The sequence below is a fragment of the Cordyceps fumosorosea genome (genome assembly GCF_001636725.1).
Source record: "Cordyceps fumosorosea ARSEF 2679 chromosome Unknown scaffold_36, whole genome shotgun sequence".
NCBI lineage: Eukaryota > Fungi > Ascomycota > Sordariomycetes > Hypocreales > Cordycipitaceae > Cordyceps > Cordyceps fumosorosea.
In genome coordinates, this window is record NW_017387336.1 from 122,481 (window position 1) to 140,069 (window position 17,589).

At 58.2% G+C, this 17,589-nt stretch overlaps 7 protein-coding genes across 7 annotated transcripts in view; 5 read left to right on the forward strand and 2 right to left on the reverse strand.

The window, feature by feature from the left end:
• Positions 1–1,925: 1,925 nt before the first annotated feature.
• Positions 1,926–4,071, forward strand: ISF_08840 (Phosphoesterase; the record flags this gene model as incomplete). Its single annotated transcript, XM_018852443.1, has 4 exons — positions 1,926–2,063; positions 2,102–2,181; positions 2,245–3,134; positions 3,203–4,071. 4 exons carry the CDS (start codon positions 1,926–1,928, stop codon positions 4,069–4,071), a joined length of 1,977 nt encoding a protein of 658 aa, XP_018700403.1.
• A 413-nt stretch (positions 4,072–4,484) lies between these two features.
• Positions 4,485–5,819, reverse strand: ISF_08841 (Major facilitator superfamily domain, general substrate transporter; the record flags this gene model as incomplete). Its single annotated transcript, XM_018852444.1, has 1 exon — positions 4,485–5,819. One exon carries the CDS (start codon positions 5,817–5,819, stop codon positions 4,485–4,487), a length of 1,335 nt encoding a protein of 444 aa, XP_018700404.1.
• A 553-nt stretch (positions 5,820–6,372) lies between these two features.
• ISF_08842 (Zn(2)-C6 fungal-type DNA-binding domain protein) lies at positions 6,373–8,031 on the forward strand (the record flags this gene model as incomplete). The annotated part of the gene is made up of 1 exon (XM_018852445.1): positions 6,373–8,031. The coding sequence occupies one exon, from the start codon at positions 6,373–6,375 to the stop codon at positions 8,029–8,031; it is 1,659 nt and encodes a 552-aa protein (XP_018700405.1).
• Positions 8,032–8,207: 176 nt separating this feature from the next.
• Positions 8,208–9,677, reverse strand: ISF_08843 (dipeptidyl aminopeptidase/acylaminoacyl-peptidase related protein; the record flags this gene model as incomplete). Its single annotated transcript, XM_018852446.1, has 1 exon — positions 8,208–9,677. The coding sequence occupies one exon, from the start codon at positions 9,675–9,677 to the stop codon at positions 8,208–8,210; it is 1,470 nt and encodes a 489-aa protein (XP_018700406.1).
• Positions 9,678–12,370: 2,693 nt separating this feature from the next.
• On the forward strand, positions 12,371–14,285 carry ISF_08844 (hypothetical protein; the record flags this gene model as incomplete). The annotated part of the gene is made up of 3 exons (XM_018852447.1): positions 12,371–12,455; positions 12,634–12,866; positions 12,918–14,285. The coding sequence occupies 3 exons, from the start codon at positions 12,371–12,373 to the stop codon at positions 14,283–14,285; spliced, it is 1,686 nt and encodes a 561-aa protein (XP_018700407.1).
• A 458-nt stretch (positions 14,286–14,743) lies between these two features.
• Positions 14,744–15,859, forward strand: ISF_08845 (dihydrodipicolinate synthetase family protein; the record flags this gene model as incomplete). Its single annotated transcript, XM_018852448.1, has 3 exons — positions 14,744–14,897; positions 14,962–15,506; positions 15,578–15,859. The coding sequence occupies 3 exons, from the start codon at positions 14,744–14,746 to the stop codon at positions 15,857–15,859; spliced, it is 981 nt and encodes a 326-aa protein (XP_018700408.1).
• A 763-nt stretch (positions 15,860–16,622) lies between these two features.
• The window catches only part of ISF_08846 (MFS quinate transporter QutD), a gene marked incomplete at both ends in the record, with an annotated part of 2,100 nt that continues 1,133 nt past the window's right edge, over positions 16,623–17,589 (forward strand). Inside the window, 3 exons of the mRNA XM_018852449.1 lie at positions 16,623–16,723; positions 16,773–16,930; positions 16,992–17,516. Coding sequence (XP_018700409.1) covers positions 16,623–16,723; positions 16,773–16,930; positions 16,992–17,516 — 784 coding nt within the window. The remainder of the gene's footprint in view (positions 16,724–16,772; positions 16,931–16,991; positions 17,517–17,589) is intronic.

Sequence of the window (17,589 nt, forward strand, 5' to 3'; positions counted from 1 at the left end):
CCGTACAAGTCGCACATCCCATCCGGCCCCCGCTATAGCCCACTACATCTATATTAGGGCACGGAGAGGTTAACGGATGTTCGGCTATGAATTACACCAGCAGCAGCCGCCGTCCTACCGTTCCGTAGTACATGCGTATGGCTGTCAAAGAGAACGACATGGACAAGTCGGACTTGGCAGTGTTTTTCTCTTGCTTTGCATGAATAAAGAAGTATCAAGTACAATGAATAAGATGAATAAAATAAAATAACGCCAATAACAGTTGACAAACACCAAGCAGCCCGCATCTTCAGCACTCCCGTCTTGTTCCCCAAGGTTGGAGGAGGCAGAAGCCACCAACAGCAGTTCGGGTAACTGTAAAGGTAAACCCGCGTGGCTTCAGTGGCTTTCAGTGACTTCAGTGGCTTTCAGTGGCTTTCAGTGGCTTTCAGTGGCTTTCAGTGGCTTCAATGCCGTGTCCGGCACGGCAGGGCTACAACGCCACTTACATATGACTGGCATCTCTGGTCCCTCCAGTCCAGCATGAATCGCATAATGTCCACCATAATAAATGGAGGCAAATGTCTTGTAGCCTGGCCTGCTTATTGTAATTACTAGTCATCGTCTTCTTATTAGGAACATTCCAAGCTTCCCATGTCTTGAATCCAGACAGAGGACATTTCGCCGATTTACCCGCCAAGACTCGCTCCTTGTTTACCAGTCATCGTTTTGGTACTTGCAGGTCACAGATGGCATCTTCTCGACTGCCGCTGCTATCCAGCTTGTCTAATTCGTGTAAACTGTCCTACGCTTTCCTCCTTCCAATATCCATCTAGCTTCTTTGTCAATCGGCACCTTGGCGTCCCTGACCCCGGTCACCGCCTCCTTCTCTCTCTCAAGGTCCAAGTCCAAACTCAAGTCCAAACTCGCTCACCGGGGCCGCCAACAAGAAAAAGACACCATCACACATTCCCCAATAGAGCCTTCACTGTAACCTCATCTCTCACCATCACCGCCGCACGTGCCCACGGCCACAGGCTCTTCCTCTTTCATTCTCTTCAACCTTGTGGCTCCGCGTCTTCCTAGCTCCGAACCAATCCAAGGCGACTTGAACCCGCGCCGGGTCTCATGCGCCCGCAAAAAAGAAGGTACCTTCATTCCCAATGTCATGCGTGACAGGACATGCTGTGCCTTTTCTCCCTTTTCATTCTCCACACAGCCAACTTTCTAGTCGCTCCCTCTTGCTTTGTTGTCGGCTAACACGTTGTTGACATGCTGCTGCTGCTTGTCTTCTCAGACTGCAGGAGAACTCTTTCAGCTTATTATTTACTCTCACCCACCATTCATTCGCCGGCTCCCACCCCGACCCTCCCCCCCTCACTCCTTCTCCCGCACCCGTGCCCTCACCATCGTGTCACAGCCCCGGCCCGTTATTGGCCCATGACCTTTTCGCCGCTTGGGCATTGCCATGCCTCCCATTGGCTTAACCTTTCTCAAAGTTGCCTTTTCTGGGGGACACGGCGCCCGTCGCTGTTTGCTTCTCCCTTGTGGCTCCTGCCTCTATCCTCGACCGAATAGTGGCCTTGTCCTCCCAGTATCCGGGCCAAGTAATATTCAAAATAAATAGGAAGAAAAAAAATGGAAATTGTGAGTATCATGCCCCTCTGCACCGCACCCATCTCCATCCCCATGCTTGCGAGCCCCGTCCAGCCGACCACTCCCAAGAGGTCCTTTGCCTATTACATTTAGTTCCTCTTCATACGTCAGGCCCTTCTCGGCTTATCGCCGCCGCTCCTCAACAAAAAAGAGTTAAATATTCTCTCGGCCGCTCGTCGCATTCTGACTGATGCTTCTAGCCTCTTTTCTCTCTACCTCTGGCCTTGCTCTTGCTGCTGTCTAACCAGAGTCGAATCGGGTAAACAGGTCATCTCACAACAACACCCATCATGTTGTACTCTACACTTGCCCTCGCGCTCATGGCTTCGGCCGGCGGCGTGCAAGCCGGCTCCCTCAAGGATATTAAGCATATTATCCTTTTCATGCAGGAGAACAGATCTTTTGACCACGCAAGTATACCGTCTCCGGTAACACCCTACCTACCCATGACTAACCTGCTACACAGTACTTCGGCACCATGGCTGGCGTCCGCAACTTTGCTGACCCTAATGTCCAGAAGAACAATGGTGTGCCAGTCACCAAGCAGTAAGTTGATCACTCTATTCATCATGTCCTCTTCATGTCATCCCCAGCCTGACCTGGGATCAGGGCCATCAAGAGCACCAAGAATGGCGTCAACAGCTTGTCCCCATGGCACATCAACTACCTCGGTGGTGACTGGAAGGACGCCACTCAGTGCATGAACGGCGGCTCCAATGGTTGGGACGCGATGCACGGGGCCTGGAACAACGGCCGCGGCGACGGCTGGGTCACTGCCGACAGTGACTACAACATGGGCTACTTCAAGCGCGAGGATGTCCCTACGCACTGGGACATTGCCGAGGGCTGGACCGTCATGGACAACTCTCACCAGAGCATCCTCGGCGTCACCGACCCCAACCGTATCACCTGGATGAGCGGCACCGTCAACACCAAGGGCTCTCCTACGAACCCCGATGGCAGCGGCGGCAACATCCTGTCCAACCGTGCCAGTCCCGGGTGCGACTCCCCTGGCAACAACTGCTTCCCCTTCACCTGGAAGACGACCCCCGAGTACCTCGAGGAGGCCGGCATCTCGTGGCGCGTCTGGCAGGACTTTGACAACTTCGAGGACAACATGCTCGCCTACTTCAAGCAGTACCAGGATACCCCCTCGGGCGGTGCGCTCCGTGAAAAGGGCATTTCCTTCCCTGGCCTCGATTCCTTCTATGATGCATGCGCCAACGGCACCCTGCCCCAGGTCAGCTGGATCATCGGCCCCTCGGAGCAGAGCGAGCATCCTCCCAACATGCCCATTGACGGTGCGTGGCTCCAGCGCAACATCGTCGAGGCCGTCATCAACAGCCCTGCCTACGCTTCCACCGCCCTCGTCGTCAGCTACGATGAGCAGGGTGGCTGGGCAGACCACGTCATTCCGCCCGTTGCCCCTCGTGATGCTGCGGGTGAATGGATTACCGATCCCTTCGATGCTGGGCGCGGCACCGTCCCTATTGGTCCTGGTAAGCCCATCCATGCATGGCCTCGGCGCCTCCGGCATCTAATCCCAGACTTCTAACCTGCCCGCTAGGACCCCGTATTCCCCGCTACATTGTCTCTCCCTGGACTCGCGGTGGCAACGTCTTCGCCGAGACTGGCGATCACACCTCTGACATCATGTTCATCGAGGCCTGGGCTGAAGCCAACGGCTACGATGTCAAGAACACGGGCATCACCCCGTGGCGCCGCGCCCACATGACTAACATGGTCAACGCCTTCGACTTCAACAACCCGGACTACTCCCTGCCCAGCATCACCTCGGTGCGCACCCCCGAGGCGCTCGACTACGACAACTGGAGCGGCAACCTGACCCTCGGCTCGCTGACCGGGCCCTGGGTCGGCCCCTCCAAGTGCTCCAGCGGCTACAGCCACGGCAACTACCCGGCCGTCCCCTACGGCAAGGAGAACGCCAACGAGGACATGAACAACCTCGTCGAGGACGGGCACAAGGAGATCCGCGGCGCCATCACCGAGGGCCGCTACCTGACCATCGAGACGGACGGCATGGGCCTCGGCCGCACCAAGGACGGCAAGGTGGTCGGCATCGCCGCCGCCGACAAGCACGAGGACCCGGCCCAGCGCTGGTTCATCACCAACTCGGACGGCGATCGCTTCGGCAAGACCTTCTTCATCCAGTCCGCCTCGGATGGCAGCTTCGTCACCGCCAAGGGCGCCCTCTCCAAGAACCAGAACCAGGCCCAGACCTTCATCTTCGAGTACGAGGCCGGCAGCGCGACCTACACGGTGCGCCCGGTCGGGGCGGGCAACGGCGGCTACGTCAGCATCGGCAAGCGGTCCAGCAAGAAGCGCGGCACCAAGAAGTGCCGCGACATCGGCGAGGTCAACTTTGGCGGGCCGAAGACGTCGTTTAAGATTCACGGCGTCAACTACCGCTCATAAAAGCTTGCAGTCTTTTCTTTACAGTTTCTTGGTTATATAAACGTAGGGGGGCTATTGTCTGGGCAGGCTCTGGCCTGGTGTACATAGGCGCGAGCCATATAACAGGCTTGGCCAATCGAGGCGCATCAACTGGCTGCCTTTGTCTAATACGATTATTATGACTAGTATATACAATTTATACACAATCTACTAATTTCAAAAACAAGAGGTGCCTCAAATACGTTATGGCAATTTGTTGCAGATCACCCAAAGTCGCCATGTCCAAGGCTGGCGACGGTGTGAGACGAAGACGGAAAATTCTTGTCTGTATTCCCAGTTAATGAATTGTCGAAAACGCCATCCTAAGCGCCGTCTAGTATACTCTATAAAAATTATGAGATTCTAATATGCAACCGTAACGCCAGATAATATGCTTAAACTTTTGTGCGAAGCTTCCAGCCCGCCTTTGCCACCTTGGTGGCGACAGCAAAGGCCGCGGCCAACAGAATGGACGTCGCGGCAAACATCTGCGCTCCCAGATAGCTGCCATTGGAGCGCTCGATGATGGCGCCTGATATTGCCGGCCCCGTCAAGTTGGCGAAGCTGACGAAGAACAGGATCATGCCCACGCGAGTGCCCGTCTTGCTCGGGTGCGGCGTCATGGTCGTCGCGACGGCCGGGTAAAGCGCCTGCAGTGCCGCGGCGGCCAGGCCGTATATGACGGCGAAGACGTACAGGCCGGCCGAGGAGTCCACGGCCGCCCAGCAGTACACCAGCAGACTCGATACGAGTCCTATCGCGATGACGAGGTTCAGCGGACCGCACCACTTGTCCGCGACGATGGTGGGCGAGATGCGACCGATGACGCCGACGCCGTTGAGTAAGATGAGCAGGTAGATCGGCTGCGCGACGCCGATTCGATCCCTCGCAAACGTGCCGAGGAAGAAGAATGCAAAGTACAGCCCCCAAAAGGCGAAGAACATGCTGATGGTGAAGAGGATGAAGGGCACGTCCTTGAACGCCGTCGTGTCGATCCAGTCGGCCGTCTTCCGCGGCGGCAGCCTCGGCTTGAACAGCACCAGGCAGGGGATGTACGTGACGAGCATGACCAGGCCCATGCAGCGCATGGTCCAGCCGAAGCCAACCTTGTCGTGGAAGATCAGCCTGTTGATGAGAATCGGGTACACCAACCCGCCCACCGCCGCGCCCGCCGCCGCCAACCCGACCGCGAACGCGCGGCGCCGCTTGAAGTATTGCGACAAGATGGCCAGCGCGGGGCAAAACACCAGCCCGTTGCCGACGCCCATGCACACCGCCTGCGACAGGAACAAGTGCCAGTAGCGCGTGCCCAGCGACGTCATGAAGACGCCCAGCAGCTCCAGGAAGACGCCCGCGCGGAAGACGTGGGAGAAGTACCCGGCGTCGGTGGCGCGCCCCGAGGCGACGCCGACGCCGAACAGCAGGAAGGTCCCGACGCTGCCGATCCAGGCAATGTCGCTGGGCGGGCGGGCGAGCGCGGCGGTGTAGTAGTCCTGGAAGACGCCGTAGCCGTTGACGACGCCCCAGGTGTTGAAGAAGACGATGTGCATGAGGAGGGCGTGCGTCCAGGCGAGGCGGCCGCCGTCGGGGGGCTCGTCGGCGGCGACGGTGACGGCCGCTTCGAGCTTCTCGGACTGTCGCTGGGGGCTGTTGTCGACGGAGTCCGCCGGGCCGGAGTACATGGGGGTGGTTGCGCCGGACTCTACGTCTGCGAGGCTGGTTCGCGCCATGATTTCCGCCGGCAGGGTGAATGATGGGTTCATTCGGCGGACAGTGTTGATGAGGCAAACAGGATGCATATGCAGGCAACTTGAACCATCCTTCTACTTATAGTCATGGTTGCCTTCCGACTCACACTTGGGCATCCCGCTCTATGCGCGGCTTCCGACATTCCCGTTATTCCCGAAGCCACTATTCCCGATGCAGGCCATCGGCAAAGTCTCGTCTCCGCTAACCGAGATCAAAGTCTACCTCTTGTCAGGGAAAATTCTTACCGCGTTGCTAATAATCAGAAGCAGATTGACGGACCTCCACTCCAGGCTGATAAATTCAATCTTTTTTTTCATTTCTTTTTGCGAAAATTACTTCACTTCCGTCGTCATCAGACTTGATCACTTCGACTCACAACGACCCAGAACGCCAGACCCTTTGCATCTCCTCCACCACATCTCCACCAGTTTCCCGGTTCCAACTTTCCGCTTTACCCGTCCTCCGCCGTTACGACACACCCTATAAGCCGCCCGGCCTATAAGCCCGCCGAGCCCGGTCTTGCCATCGATCCCGATGGCGTCGGTCCAGGGGCGCAAGCGGTCGCGGCTCGCCTGCCAGACCTGCCGCGAGCTGAAGCGCAAGTGCGACGGCGCCGAGCCCTGCGGCACCTGCGTGCGCTTCGAGTATCCCTGCCGCTACTCGGCCGGGAGCAGGATCCGCAGCCGGACGGATCATCACCACGCACCACAGAGGAGTGTCGGCCTGCCGCAGTGCTCGCCCATCGACAGCGGCGCCACGCCCGCGTCCTCCGCGGTGCAGCACCAGGCAAGGTCGCTCGAGGCCAACTCGGGCCCCGCGTTTGTCCGCCGCCTGGGCTTCAAGTCCGAGTCGGGAAAGGGCAGCCCGCGCGTGCAGACCTTTGCGTGGAACGCGTTCCTCGGCTCGCGCCAGACGGTGCAGAATCCCCTGGCGCGCCCCGTCACCGAGCTCCTGTCCCAGCATCGCATGACCTACCTGGCCGGCGTGTACTTTCAGAAGCTCCATCCCACCTACAGCTTCATCGACGCCGGCCAGCTCGAGGCGCACGTGCGGCTGCGCTGGTCGCGGCCGAGCGCCCCGGAGCCGGGCGACGCGCTGCTGTGCGGCGTGGCCGCCCTGGGGTGCCTCTTCTCGCAGGTGCACGCCGACAGGACCGAGCCGGAGCTGGTCGAGTCGGCGAGGCGCATGCTGGAGGGGTCCTTCTCGGAGCCGCCGTCCGTGGCGGGCATAAGCGCCTGGCTGCTGCGGGTCATCTACCTGCGGCTTGCCGGGACGCACTACCCGGCGTGGATGGCGAGCTGCACGGTGCTGCACATGCTGGAGGCCGCAGGCATGACGGTGGAGGACACCAACCCCGCAGCCCTGCGTCCGGACACGCAGGAGGCGGGCAACGTCGAGGTCAACAGGAGACTGCTCGCCGTCGCCCAGCACCTCAACACGTGGATGTCCTACGACATGGGCCTGAGCCGCGTCGCGCTCTCGAGCGTGACGTGCGTGCTGCCCTCGAAACGACCCGGGGAATTCACGACCGAGCTGATGGAACTCCTCCCCTTCACCATCCAGCTGGACCCGGAGCGCACGCAGCCCGCCTCCGAGCTGGAGTCGGCGCTGCAGACGGTCCTCGACCGCGTGCACACGCGCCCGCCCAGCGTCCTCGGCCAGTGCAACCTCGCCCTCTGTCTCTGCCGCCGCCTGCGCTCCATGGAGTTCTCCCTGCCCGACGCCACCATCCAGCGGATCCTCGTGCTGACGGCCAGCGGCATCCGCGCCGCGCGGGCGATCCTCGAAGACCGCGCGCCGTGGCACCACATGGCCTACGTGCCCTTCCAGGTCGTCTGCGTGCTGCTGGCCATCGACACGGTGGCGTCCATTTCGCAGCTGCGCGACGCGGTGCAGTGCCTGCGGGACGTGGCCGAGGTGTACAACACGCACGCGACGCGCGAGGCGGTGCGCACCGCGCGCTCGCTGGTGATGCTGCACCAGCGCGGCAAGGAGATGCTCGCGGCCGCGCTGGGGGACGTGGTCAAGATGCACGACGTGAATGCCCACGAGGATGTGGCGAGCACGGTGCCGGTTCTGTCGGATGAGTTTGTGTGGCTGAACAACTTGCCCGAGGACATCTCCAACCTCCAGGACCTGGGACTGGAGCAGCTGCTCAGCCCAGAGTTCTTCTGGAATGCTAGTAGTAGTTGACATGCGCGGATGATCCAGCAAATGTAAAGTATAATCGACGTTGATTCATTAATAAGAGTACCAATTACAGTGATGAAAGACAAGACACGCTACCAACAGACTCTGAACCCGGCGCCCGTAAATGCTGATGTGAAGAAAAGGAATATGCCACCGATTTCATGCGGTCAAGTCACTTATTATTGCTTCCGGCCCTGGAAAACATCCTCAAACCAGTCAAAGAGGAGCTGGTTCTGGTAGACCGCCGCGCCGACCGAGCAGTGCTCCCCCGAGCCCTCGGCGGCCTTGAAGTGGTGAACCACCTTGTTCGAGCTCCCCGTCGCCGCCTCCGCCAGCTGCTTCGGCTGTCCCGGGAAGAACATATCCAACTCCGCGTCGCCGATGAAAAGCGGCTGCTTGATCTTGTCCGCCACGCCCTCCAGCGTGTACCTTTGCACCTCGGTCGCAAAGTCGAAGAAGTCGGCCGCCTTGAACGACCACCGTCCCTGCTGCACCGCCCACCGGATGCCCGTCGGCGTGCTCGGGTCGCCCATCGCCTGCGCGAACAGGTCGTTGAACTCTTGCCGCTTCCCAGCCTTCAGCCACTGCTTGGCGATGGGCGGCAGCTGGTCCGTGAAGGTGGCGCCAAAGTCGAAGATGCCGTCGATGGCGCCGACGGCGGCGATGCGCGGCTCAAAGGCGGCGGCGCGCGAAGCCAGGTACCCGCCGAGCGAGTAGCCGACGAGCCCGATGGCCTCGGGGTCGACTTCCTCGAGGGTCAGCGCGTGGTCGACGACGGGCGAGGTGGCGCGCTCCCAGTCCGGGATGAAGCCGACGCCCTGCTCGCGGCGCACCGTCGGCTGGCCCGGCCCCTCGAAGGTGATGACGTTGTAGCCGCGGTCCAGCGCCGCCTTTCCGAGCACGTGGAACATCTCCTCCTGCGCGCCGTCGAAGCCGTTGCACATGAGGATCGTCGGGCGGCGGCCGGACCCGGCAGCCGCGTAGAAGATGGCCGGGATCTTGAAGGAGCCGTCCGCGGAGTCCAGCGTCGTGCGGCGCCCCGGACGGTCCATCAGCGGCAGGGCGTCGTCGAACGCGGCCGTCTGCTTCGCCCACAGGCTGTCGATGCGCGGATCGGCCCAGTCGCCGTGCAGGAAAAAGTCGGCGGCGCGGAAGTAGCTCGCGGCCTTGAGGCGCGCCGCTCGGGCCGACACCGGGTATTTGGCGGCGTCGATGGCCTTGCCCTGGGCGTCGACGCGCTCGGCGAGGTCGGCAAAGGCGGCGTAGTAGCTCTCAAAGTCGGAGGGGCGGACCTGCGCCGCGGCGACGAGCACTTCGCCGAGGTCGGCGCCCTCGGCGACGGAGAGGGACAGCGTGCGCAGGATCTCGTAGTGGAAGGACGGGTCGGCGCTCAGCTGCAGCATCGGGTTCCGAGGGCCGTCGCCGGGAGGAGGCGCGGTGGAGTTTTGGGCGGCGGCCAGGGCGAGGCCCGCGGCGCCGAGGAGATATCTGGTCAGGCAGACCATGTCGGAGACGGGTTGTGTGAGTTGTTGCGTGTAAGTGGTGTCGAAGAGGGCAGATGTGACAAAGCTGTGATGTGGTGTAGTGATTTGTGGTGGGTGTTGTGTGAGATGCTTCGAGCTCGTTGTAGTTTGGTAATGAAGAGACATGATCGATGAAAGAAGGGGGGGGCCCAGACAATATATACAACAATGCATCGTCACGTTCGTCGCCCGTGATGTCTCCAGGGAACGATCAACCCAAGCTAAAGTTAGCGGGAGCCAACTGGGCTGAGCCACCATCCGTGCTAAGAAAACCGCTGGAGCTTCCGCTGGAGCCACGTCATAGTGCATCGGAATTGGCGTCCGGGATTCAGGACAGGGCAGAACAAGAGGCCAACTGGTGTGGAGGGAGTGCGTACACCTAGCAGAGGACTGGAGCGAGTGTGCGAGTCTACGATGGAGTTTTTTTTTTTTTTTTTTTTTTTTTTTTTTTTTTTTTGCACGGGAATAGCCTTGATGCTCGCGTTGCAACTTGTCCGCGACGAGGACTTGGACGCGAAAGCTGGCAGGATTCCACTGGTCTTTGAAAACTCGGCATGCTTGGCTGCAGGAGATTGCCTATTTGGGCAGTGAATCCCGCACACCATGGATGCGGGAAACCAGTCTAAATTAGGCATGCAGTGGTACAGGTACACGCTAACTAACTAATAACTAATTTACAGCAAGGCTCGTTGAAATAAAACAGTCGGGTCAGTATCGTGATGGTCACACTTGCAAACGCCCAGGCTCTAATTAAAACCACGCGACTTGGTCAGGAAAGAGCGCTTTTGCCAGGCCTCGGCTGTCCCTGGATGCTGTGCTCGTTTGGAAGCGCCATGGCGGGGTACCTATGTATATTTCGGAGCAAGACCGATATAGGGCCATCGCATGCTGTAGCAGCATCTTTGGGGTTGCAATGCAGTAGAGTATAGCTTAGTATTGGCTCTATGACAAGGTCATTCCAGCAGATGATCGAAACGGCGCCATCGCCATGGCACACGGACTCAATGTGAATGCCGGCCAAGTTCACTTGCTGAGACTTTGTTTCCATTCTTCAAAACCGCACTGCCTATTGTCTCCTTTGGCATGGGCGTGCTGGTAAATGCTGTGGTTGGCTGCTGTTGCCCGCTGCTTTGACGTTGGGACTGCAGGGCTGCGCCTCTGGTTGCGTAAGGTTCTCGGCATCAAATCAACTATTGATGACTTTTGTTGGTGGTCCCTTTCAACGCACGGTCCCGAAATTCGCGATTCGCGAATCGCATCTCTCGGCAGCTTGGTCCCGGGTCGGAATGTAAAATACAGTTTGCCCTGCCACTCTTCAACGCCGGCGTTGTGCTTGGAGTGCGCAACTCGCGCAGGTAGCGAACCTCACCTCAACATTCACTGCGCTATACGAGTTTTCATACAATTCTTTTGTGATTTTTTTTCTCTGTCGCTAGACAACACATCCCAGGGCCTTTTGCCCAGTTTATAGGGCGGGTGGTATACAATGAGCCCAGCCTTCATATACACCCTGCAACCACCTCGGAGTTGTACCATTTCAGCGCGGCCGCGTTTTAGCATCGGAAGACGACGGGAGACAGCGACTTGCGTGTATTTTCGTGGCAAATGAATTCATCTTTAACGCATCCCTTTGTATCCTCGCCAAGGAGGCGCAGACGAACAAAGCCACCCCGAGCCAGACTGTGACGGCGAGCCGGATCGGGTTTCGCGACGAGTTTAGTGAATCCCGGTCGCGCGCCCGACATGACGAGTCGCAAGCAAGCTCACCAGGGAATCAATGACGCACATGCGACATGCATGGGAGAGGGCACTATCTTGCCCCTCTTTGTCCTCTTCTCCCAAAAAGTCCCGTCTTGTTACCCTCTCATGTCGTATCTGTCTAAACGGAAGGGAGTGTGGTCGAGAGTGCCTTAGCAAGCGACCAGCAGCCATCCGCGTACTTAGTTGGTGCTGGTGTGTGGCACGCAGACGGGTGTCAGCACCTAATCAGAAAATCTCGATAATAAAGTGCTGACTGCATTCCAAGGGTTGTTCGGGATTCATCCTCGGTCGTCATCGCCGTTACGCCTCTACGGGATCGTGAAGAAGTGGGCGAGGGCATTGGGGTGGAATGCTGACAGCAGTAGCTGGTCGGTAATGGGAATAAGACAGGGTCCCCAAAGGTGATCCGGATACCGGGTGCCCTGCTGTAAGCACTTGCGAACCAAGGTGGAAAACCAAAACGATTTCGTGATTTTGCTCTTGCTCCAAGGGCGATGGCATTCAAAGTCAAGCCTCCTCACAAGTTTCACCACCAGCTGTATAATATTGTGCAAAGGCGACGAAAAACCTCGCCGCATCACTTAGTCAGTAAAACTTGCGAGACTTAAATACCATGGTTAAGTTCACTAATTGCGATTCGGCTCCTTGAACTTAAGCCCAAGCAACAGTTGCTAAAAGTTGCTGGCCAACAACTGACGGTTGGTCAGCTGGGTATAGGGTAGGGTGGGTGCAGCCATGATATCACGCGACAAAAAAGAAGTGGGGTGAGTAAGTAGAAACGGCCAAAAAAGTCAAGTGGGTAAATCCTTCAACAAACTTGGAATATGATATTTTTGTTTCTTTCGGTGAGATAAACACCAAGAAACAATACGTGTCCTAACGAGCAGTCCGCTGCACCAACATCGAGTCCGCAAGTCTGCCTGCGAAACCATACCTTTGTGGCGCCAAGTTGCGCTAACTAATAGCTCTGTACCTTCTAGGCAACTTATCCACTAGTTACCTATTTACCTGGGAACAGGGAGGCCAAAGTCGCGAGTAACCTGCCATCTTCAACCACAATGCACCCCCGCGCTGCACTGACTGCCATGGTATCGCAATGGAACACAATCGCCCGAGCGCCTCGCCCTCATCACCCGCGAAGAGGTATTCAAGGTCCCGCAGCGGTTGTCTGACGTGCAAGTACGTGAGCTCCCTCCCCGTGCCGCGCAAGCCTCAGCTCCGCTAACGGACAGGTGCAGGCGGCGCAAGGTTAAATGCAATGAACAGCATCCGAGATGCTCTCATTGCGAGAGATTGAACATAGAATGCATTTGGAATACAGTGCACCGCGATACCGGTGGCCGAAGAGCGTCTCAAATCGACCCGCCTGCTCGACCAACCCTCCCCAGCGGCAACCATCTCGGAACCCTCACAGACTGGGGTCTTGCTGCGCCGCTCTTTGAGGACTTCCAGTACTTTGACTACGACTACTTGATGCGAGATTCTGGCAGCCAAGGACCGCCCCAGATCCCATCTGATCCTATCCCTGGCATGCTCATCGACACCGTTGAATCAGTATGCGCCTCCCCATGATGCTTCGGAGCTTTGCTAATGCCTACCTGCAAGTCAACTTCAGAAAGTGCGCGCCCGCCGAGCCAAGACGCTCCCGGCTACAACAGCATCGACATAGTCACCGGGTCCCCGCGACGCGACAGTCGAGCGCAGGAGGAAGCCTCCCATTTCCAGAATGACGAGCTTATGCAGTTCTTCATTCTGTCTGCCAGGCCACCGATCTTGGAAGACGTCGAAGCAAGCAAGAAATGGTTAGTCATACGGCATGCCATTATTAGCATGGCTCGGACGTCAGTCATGGTCAGAGACGCAATATGTGCCTTTTCAGCCTTGTTGATCGCAAAAAAGTCCAACGGCATCAGTTTCTACACTGACACGCACTACCAAAACGCCTTAGAAGCTGTTGCTGCCCTTGACGGCGTGGCCATGGCAGACTATAGCCATGACCGGGCGCATGTACTTGTCACCCTGTTCTTTCTGTGCTACATTGACATCTTGGGGGTCAAGATGGAAGCAGCGCACCTGAATCTAAAAAGAGCCTATGTCGTGTTTCAGCGAGGTCAAAAGACGAGCTTTTCCGCCGTCGAAAGGCAGCTGCTACTCTGGATCCGCCTTCTTGATGGGCGCGCGGTTTCTGCCGGGGGCGAGGGCATGTTTCTCGCCGACAACGAGGGAATTCTAACACAGAGCTCACCATCCTGCAACGAATACGCCATGGCCAGCCCCGAGGGCTCTTACGCAAACGACGACGAGAGCGTTGAAGATGCCCTTTTCCAGGCCCTGTACCAGCCGGGACTCGAGTTTTTCCAAAAGGTGCAGGGCTTCAGCGGACAGATATCCAAGATCGACCCCTGGCATCGATCCCGGGGCACCGTGGAAGACGAAATCGAGGTGGTCAACATTGGCGTGACGATTGCGACCGGGCTTCGTACGCTGTACAGCCACCGGCCCGGGCTGATGGACCTGGCAGTGGCCGGCAAGCTCACCGCGGCGCATCTCTCGGAGAACCTGGCGTCGTCCATCACCAGGACGTTTCGGACATACCTGTCCAACTTTTACGCCTGCAGAGTGCATCTGCACCGGGTGGCGTACAAGACGCTGCCGCTCACAGAGGAGGCGGAGGATGCGCTGCGCCAGATCCGGACATTGGCGCACCAGATCGTGGCCGACCTGGGTCACGGCGATAACCTCCCCGTGACGATGCTCTGGCCACTCCTCATGCTAGGGGCGGAAGAGGCGGATCTGGACGAAAGGGTATGGATTAGGGAGCAGCTCTCCCAGATGGAGAAGGTGGCGGGCAACGCGCGCCTCGTGTCCAAGGTGCTTGAAGAGCTGCAGTCGAGACAAGACGCGGCAAAGGCAAGGGTTGACATTCGCTCAGTTCAGCAGTCTGTTTTTAACGCCTCTTTCGCAATTGTGTAGGGAAATTAGGAACGCGAGACTTGCCAGCCAGCGTTGCCATGATGTGGCGAAGTGCCCACGCTGATGGCGTCCGTTTCGTCAAGTTGACGAGCATGAATGGGATGTATAATGACAATTCCAAGCGAAGAAGCCACTATAATAATTACCGGAACTTTTGCCGAAAAGTCCCGAATTTTAATGCAACATAAAAATCAAACCATTGTTGTCAGGTTCGCGGCGCCGCCTCGTCTACAGCCGAAGTGCCGTTATCGGTCGCTTCGATCGGCTGTCGCGTCGACACGACGACTTTCCAACAGATGCATAATAAAAGAGGGACAGACAGGTCGCATTGATCGGAACTACCCCGCAATCTCACTCTGATTTAATTACCACGCTTCTGCCCCAGGACTTACGAGATCCGTGAGGACTATTGTCGACACTAGTTTATCCCCTCCTACAAACACGCAAACCACGACAACATGGGCGCCGCACGCAGCACGAGGAGCATCAATGCCCTGACAGGGATTCACGTTCCAAGCCTAACGTGGTTTCTTGAAGGAGCCGAGCAAGAGATTGATTGGAATCTTCAGAAGATGCACCTTCAATTCTTGGTCGAGTCGGGCGTCGATGGAGGTTAGTGACACCCCGCCAACATCAAAACGCAGAACACCACCGTCCACTGACTCTTCCGTCAAAGTTGTCATTGCCGGAACAAATGGCGAAGCAGTCACGCTGAGCCGCGACGAAAAAGCGAAGCTCGTGCAGATGACGCGCCAAGTCGCCATCGACGCGGGCAGGGCAGCGCTGCCCATCGGCGTCGGCACCTCGGGCCAGTGCACGCGCGACGTCATGGCCGAGACGCGTCTCGCCGCCTCTGCCGGTGGCGATTATGCTCTCGTTCTGACCCCAAGCTACTTTCACTTTGCCATGGATACTGATGCCATCGCCGCCTTCTTTGAAGAAGTGGCGGAGGCGAGCCCGCTCCCGCTCGTCATCTACAACTTCCCGGGGGTCGCGGCCGGCATCGACCTAGACTCGGATCTGCTCATCCGTCTGGGCAAGTGCCCCAACATTGCCGGCGTCAAGCTGACGTGTGGCGGGATCGCCAAGGTGGCGCGCATCGCCGCGACGTATGAGCCGGATCAGTTCTTCGCGCTGGCCGGGCAGAGCGACTGGCTGGTGCCGGCGCTGTCAGTCGGGGGGACCGGCTGCATCACGGGGGTTGCAAACCTGTTTCCCAAGGTACGTTACTAGCACCATGACCGCATCTCACAGCTTTGAGCGTGTTGTTTCTGACTGGATACGGCGCTCAGGTGTGCTTGTCGATCTACAACCTGTACGGGAGCGGCGAGGTGGGCAGGGCGCGGGAGCTGCAGCTGCAGCTCGCGAAGATGGAGACGGGATTCGGAAAGGGAGGTATCAACGGGACGAAATGGGTCGTCGCCGGGCTCAGGGGATACGCGGAGGGAAGCTGGCATTGCAGAAGGCCGTATCCCCAGTTCACGAGCGCAGAGCTGCAGAGGTGGGTGCTGGAGACGGTGCAGCCGTTGGTGGAGGTGGAGGCGAAGCTGGTTAAGAGGGCGGTGCAGAATTGATAGACGGTTACGATAGATCTGGATTGTGTGATGGTATGCCACGGGAATTTAAAAAGACGTCTCTTGACAACATGTGCTCTGTCTTGGTGTAATCGCGTGGTGTTGGTGGTGTTGGTAGTGTTGGTAGTGTTGGTACTGTAGCTCTACGAATTATGCGAGCCGATGCATTGATTTCTGAGGAATGCGCCATGGTAAAGTGAAGACCTAGGCCGCGCAGAATCAAAACAAATGCCCTGCATTACTGACCGATGATCGGTGCTCTAACTCTGTATCGTAACCGTATACATCAACCGTAGGAATAGAATACAGCCATCTCGGGTCGGCTACAACAGTGCACAACTCCCCCCACACACAGCCCTCGCTCGCATCGATCGGCTCGGGTCGCGTATTTCAACTAACGTTCATTAGTTATTGGGTGTACACTCCGCTACGCTAGAAGAAACGCCCTCATCCCCCCCCCCCCCCCTCATGGTATTGCCGAGTTCATGAGTTCATCCCAACCAACCAAGGGTGGTGGCGTCTCGACCTTTGGCCATCTCATAAACTTTCCCACCTTATTTCCCCGGCTCAAAAGCCGCCCCGTTTCCCCAGCATTTCCCCTCCTTTCTAAAATAACCGAAGCCTGGGGTAACGCAAGCGACAACCAACGCCTCCCCTCGCCAAGCTACGCGACATGGGATTTATATATATCAAGGGCGGCAAGGCGCTCTGATGCGATGCAACCTTCACCAACAGTCGCCGAGTCCATCACGTACGCTGCAAGATGACCTGGTTCCACGCAAAGGAGGATCGGCCAACCCCCAAGGAGGTCTACAACTGGCGCTTGTATACCGAGACGGCCATCATCGCCACCGGCTCGATCCTGTACGTCGCTTCGTCTCATATGCACAGCGCATCTGCTTACACTTTTTAGATTCGGCTATGACTCTGCCTTCATCGGCACGACCATTGCCCGCGCGAGCTTCAAGACGTCCTTCAACATCAGCAAGCAAGAAGCCGCCAACATCTCCAGCAACATCACCTCCGGCTTCCAGGCCGGCGCCTTCTTCGGCGCCATAATCTGCTTTCTATGTACGAACATACCACCGTGCTCACATCATACCCAGAGCCAGGCTGATTAACACCCGTCCAGTGACCGAGCGGCTCGGCCGCAAGTGGGCGCTGCAGGCCAACATGGTCGTCTTCCTCATCGGCGCCATCCTCATGGTCGTAGCCACCGACCAGCTCTCCTACATTTGTCAGTCCTGCCCAGGCATCGCCGCCCACCCTCCACCCACTCACAGACCCCCCCCCACAGATGCCGGCCGGGTCCTCACCGGCCTCGCCTGCGGCGCCGTCACCGCCACCGTCCCCAGCTACATCGCCGAGCTGTCCGTCGTCTCCATCCGCGGCGTCCTCACCGGCCTCTTCGAGGTCGCCTACCAGCTCGGCAGCCTCGTCGGCTTCTGGATCAACTACGGCATCAACCAGCACATGGACGTCACCTCGCCCGCCTCCTGGCGCGTGCCCATGGCCGTGCAGCTGATCCCCGCGGGCGCGCTCCTCGTCGGCGGCCTCTTCCTGCACGAGAGCCCGCTGTGGCTGATGCGCAAGGGGCGCGAGCGGGACGCCGCCGAGGTCCTCGAGGCCGTCCGGAACCTGCCGCGGTCGCATGAATGTGAGCCGATGCGCAACTTGGTCATGATTCTTGCAACCCTTTGCTGACGCCTTCAATCCCCCCCCCCCCCCGC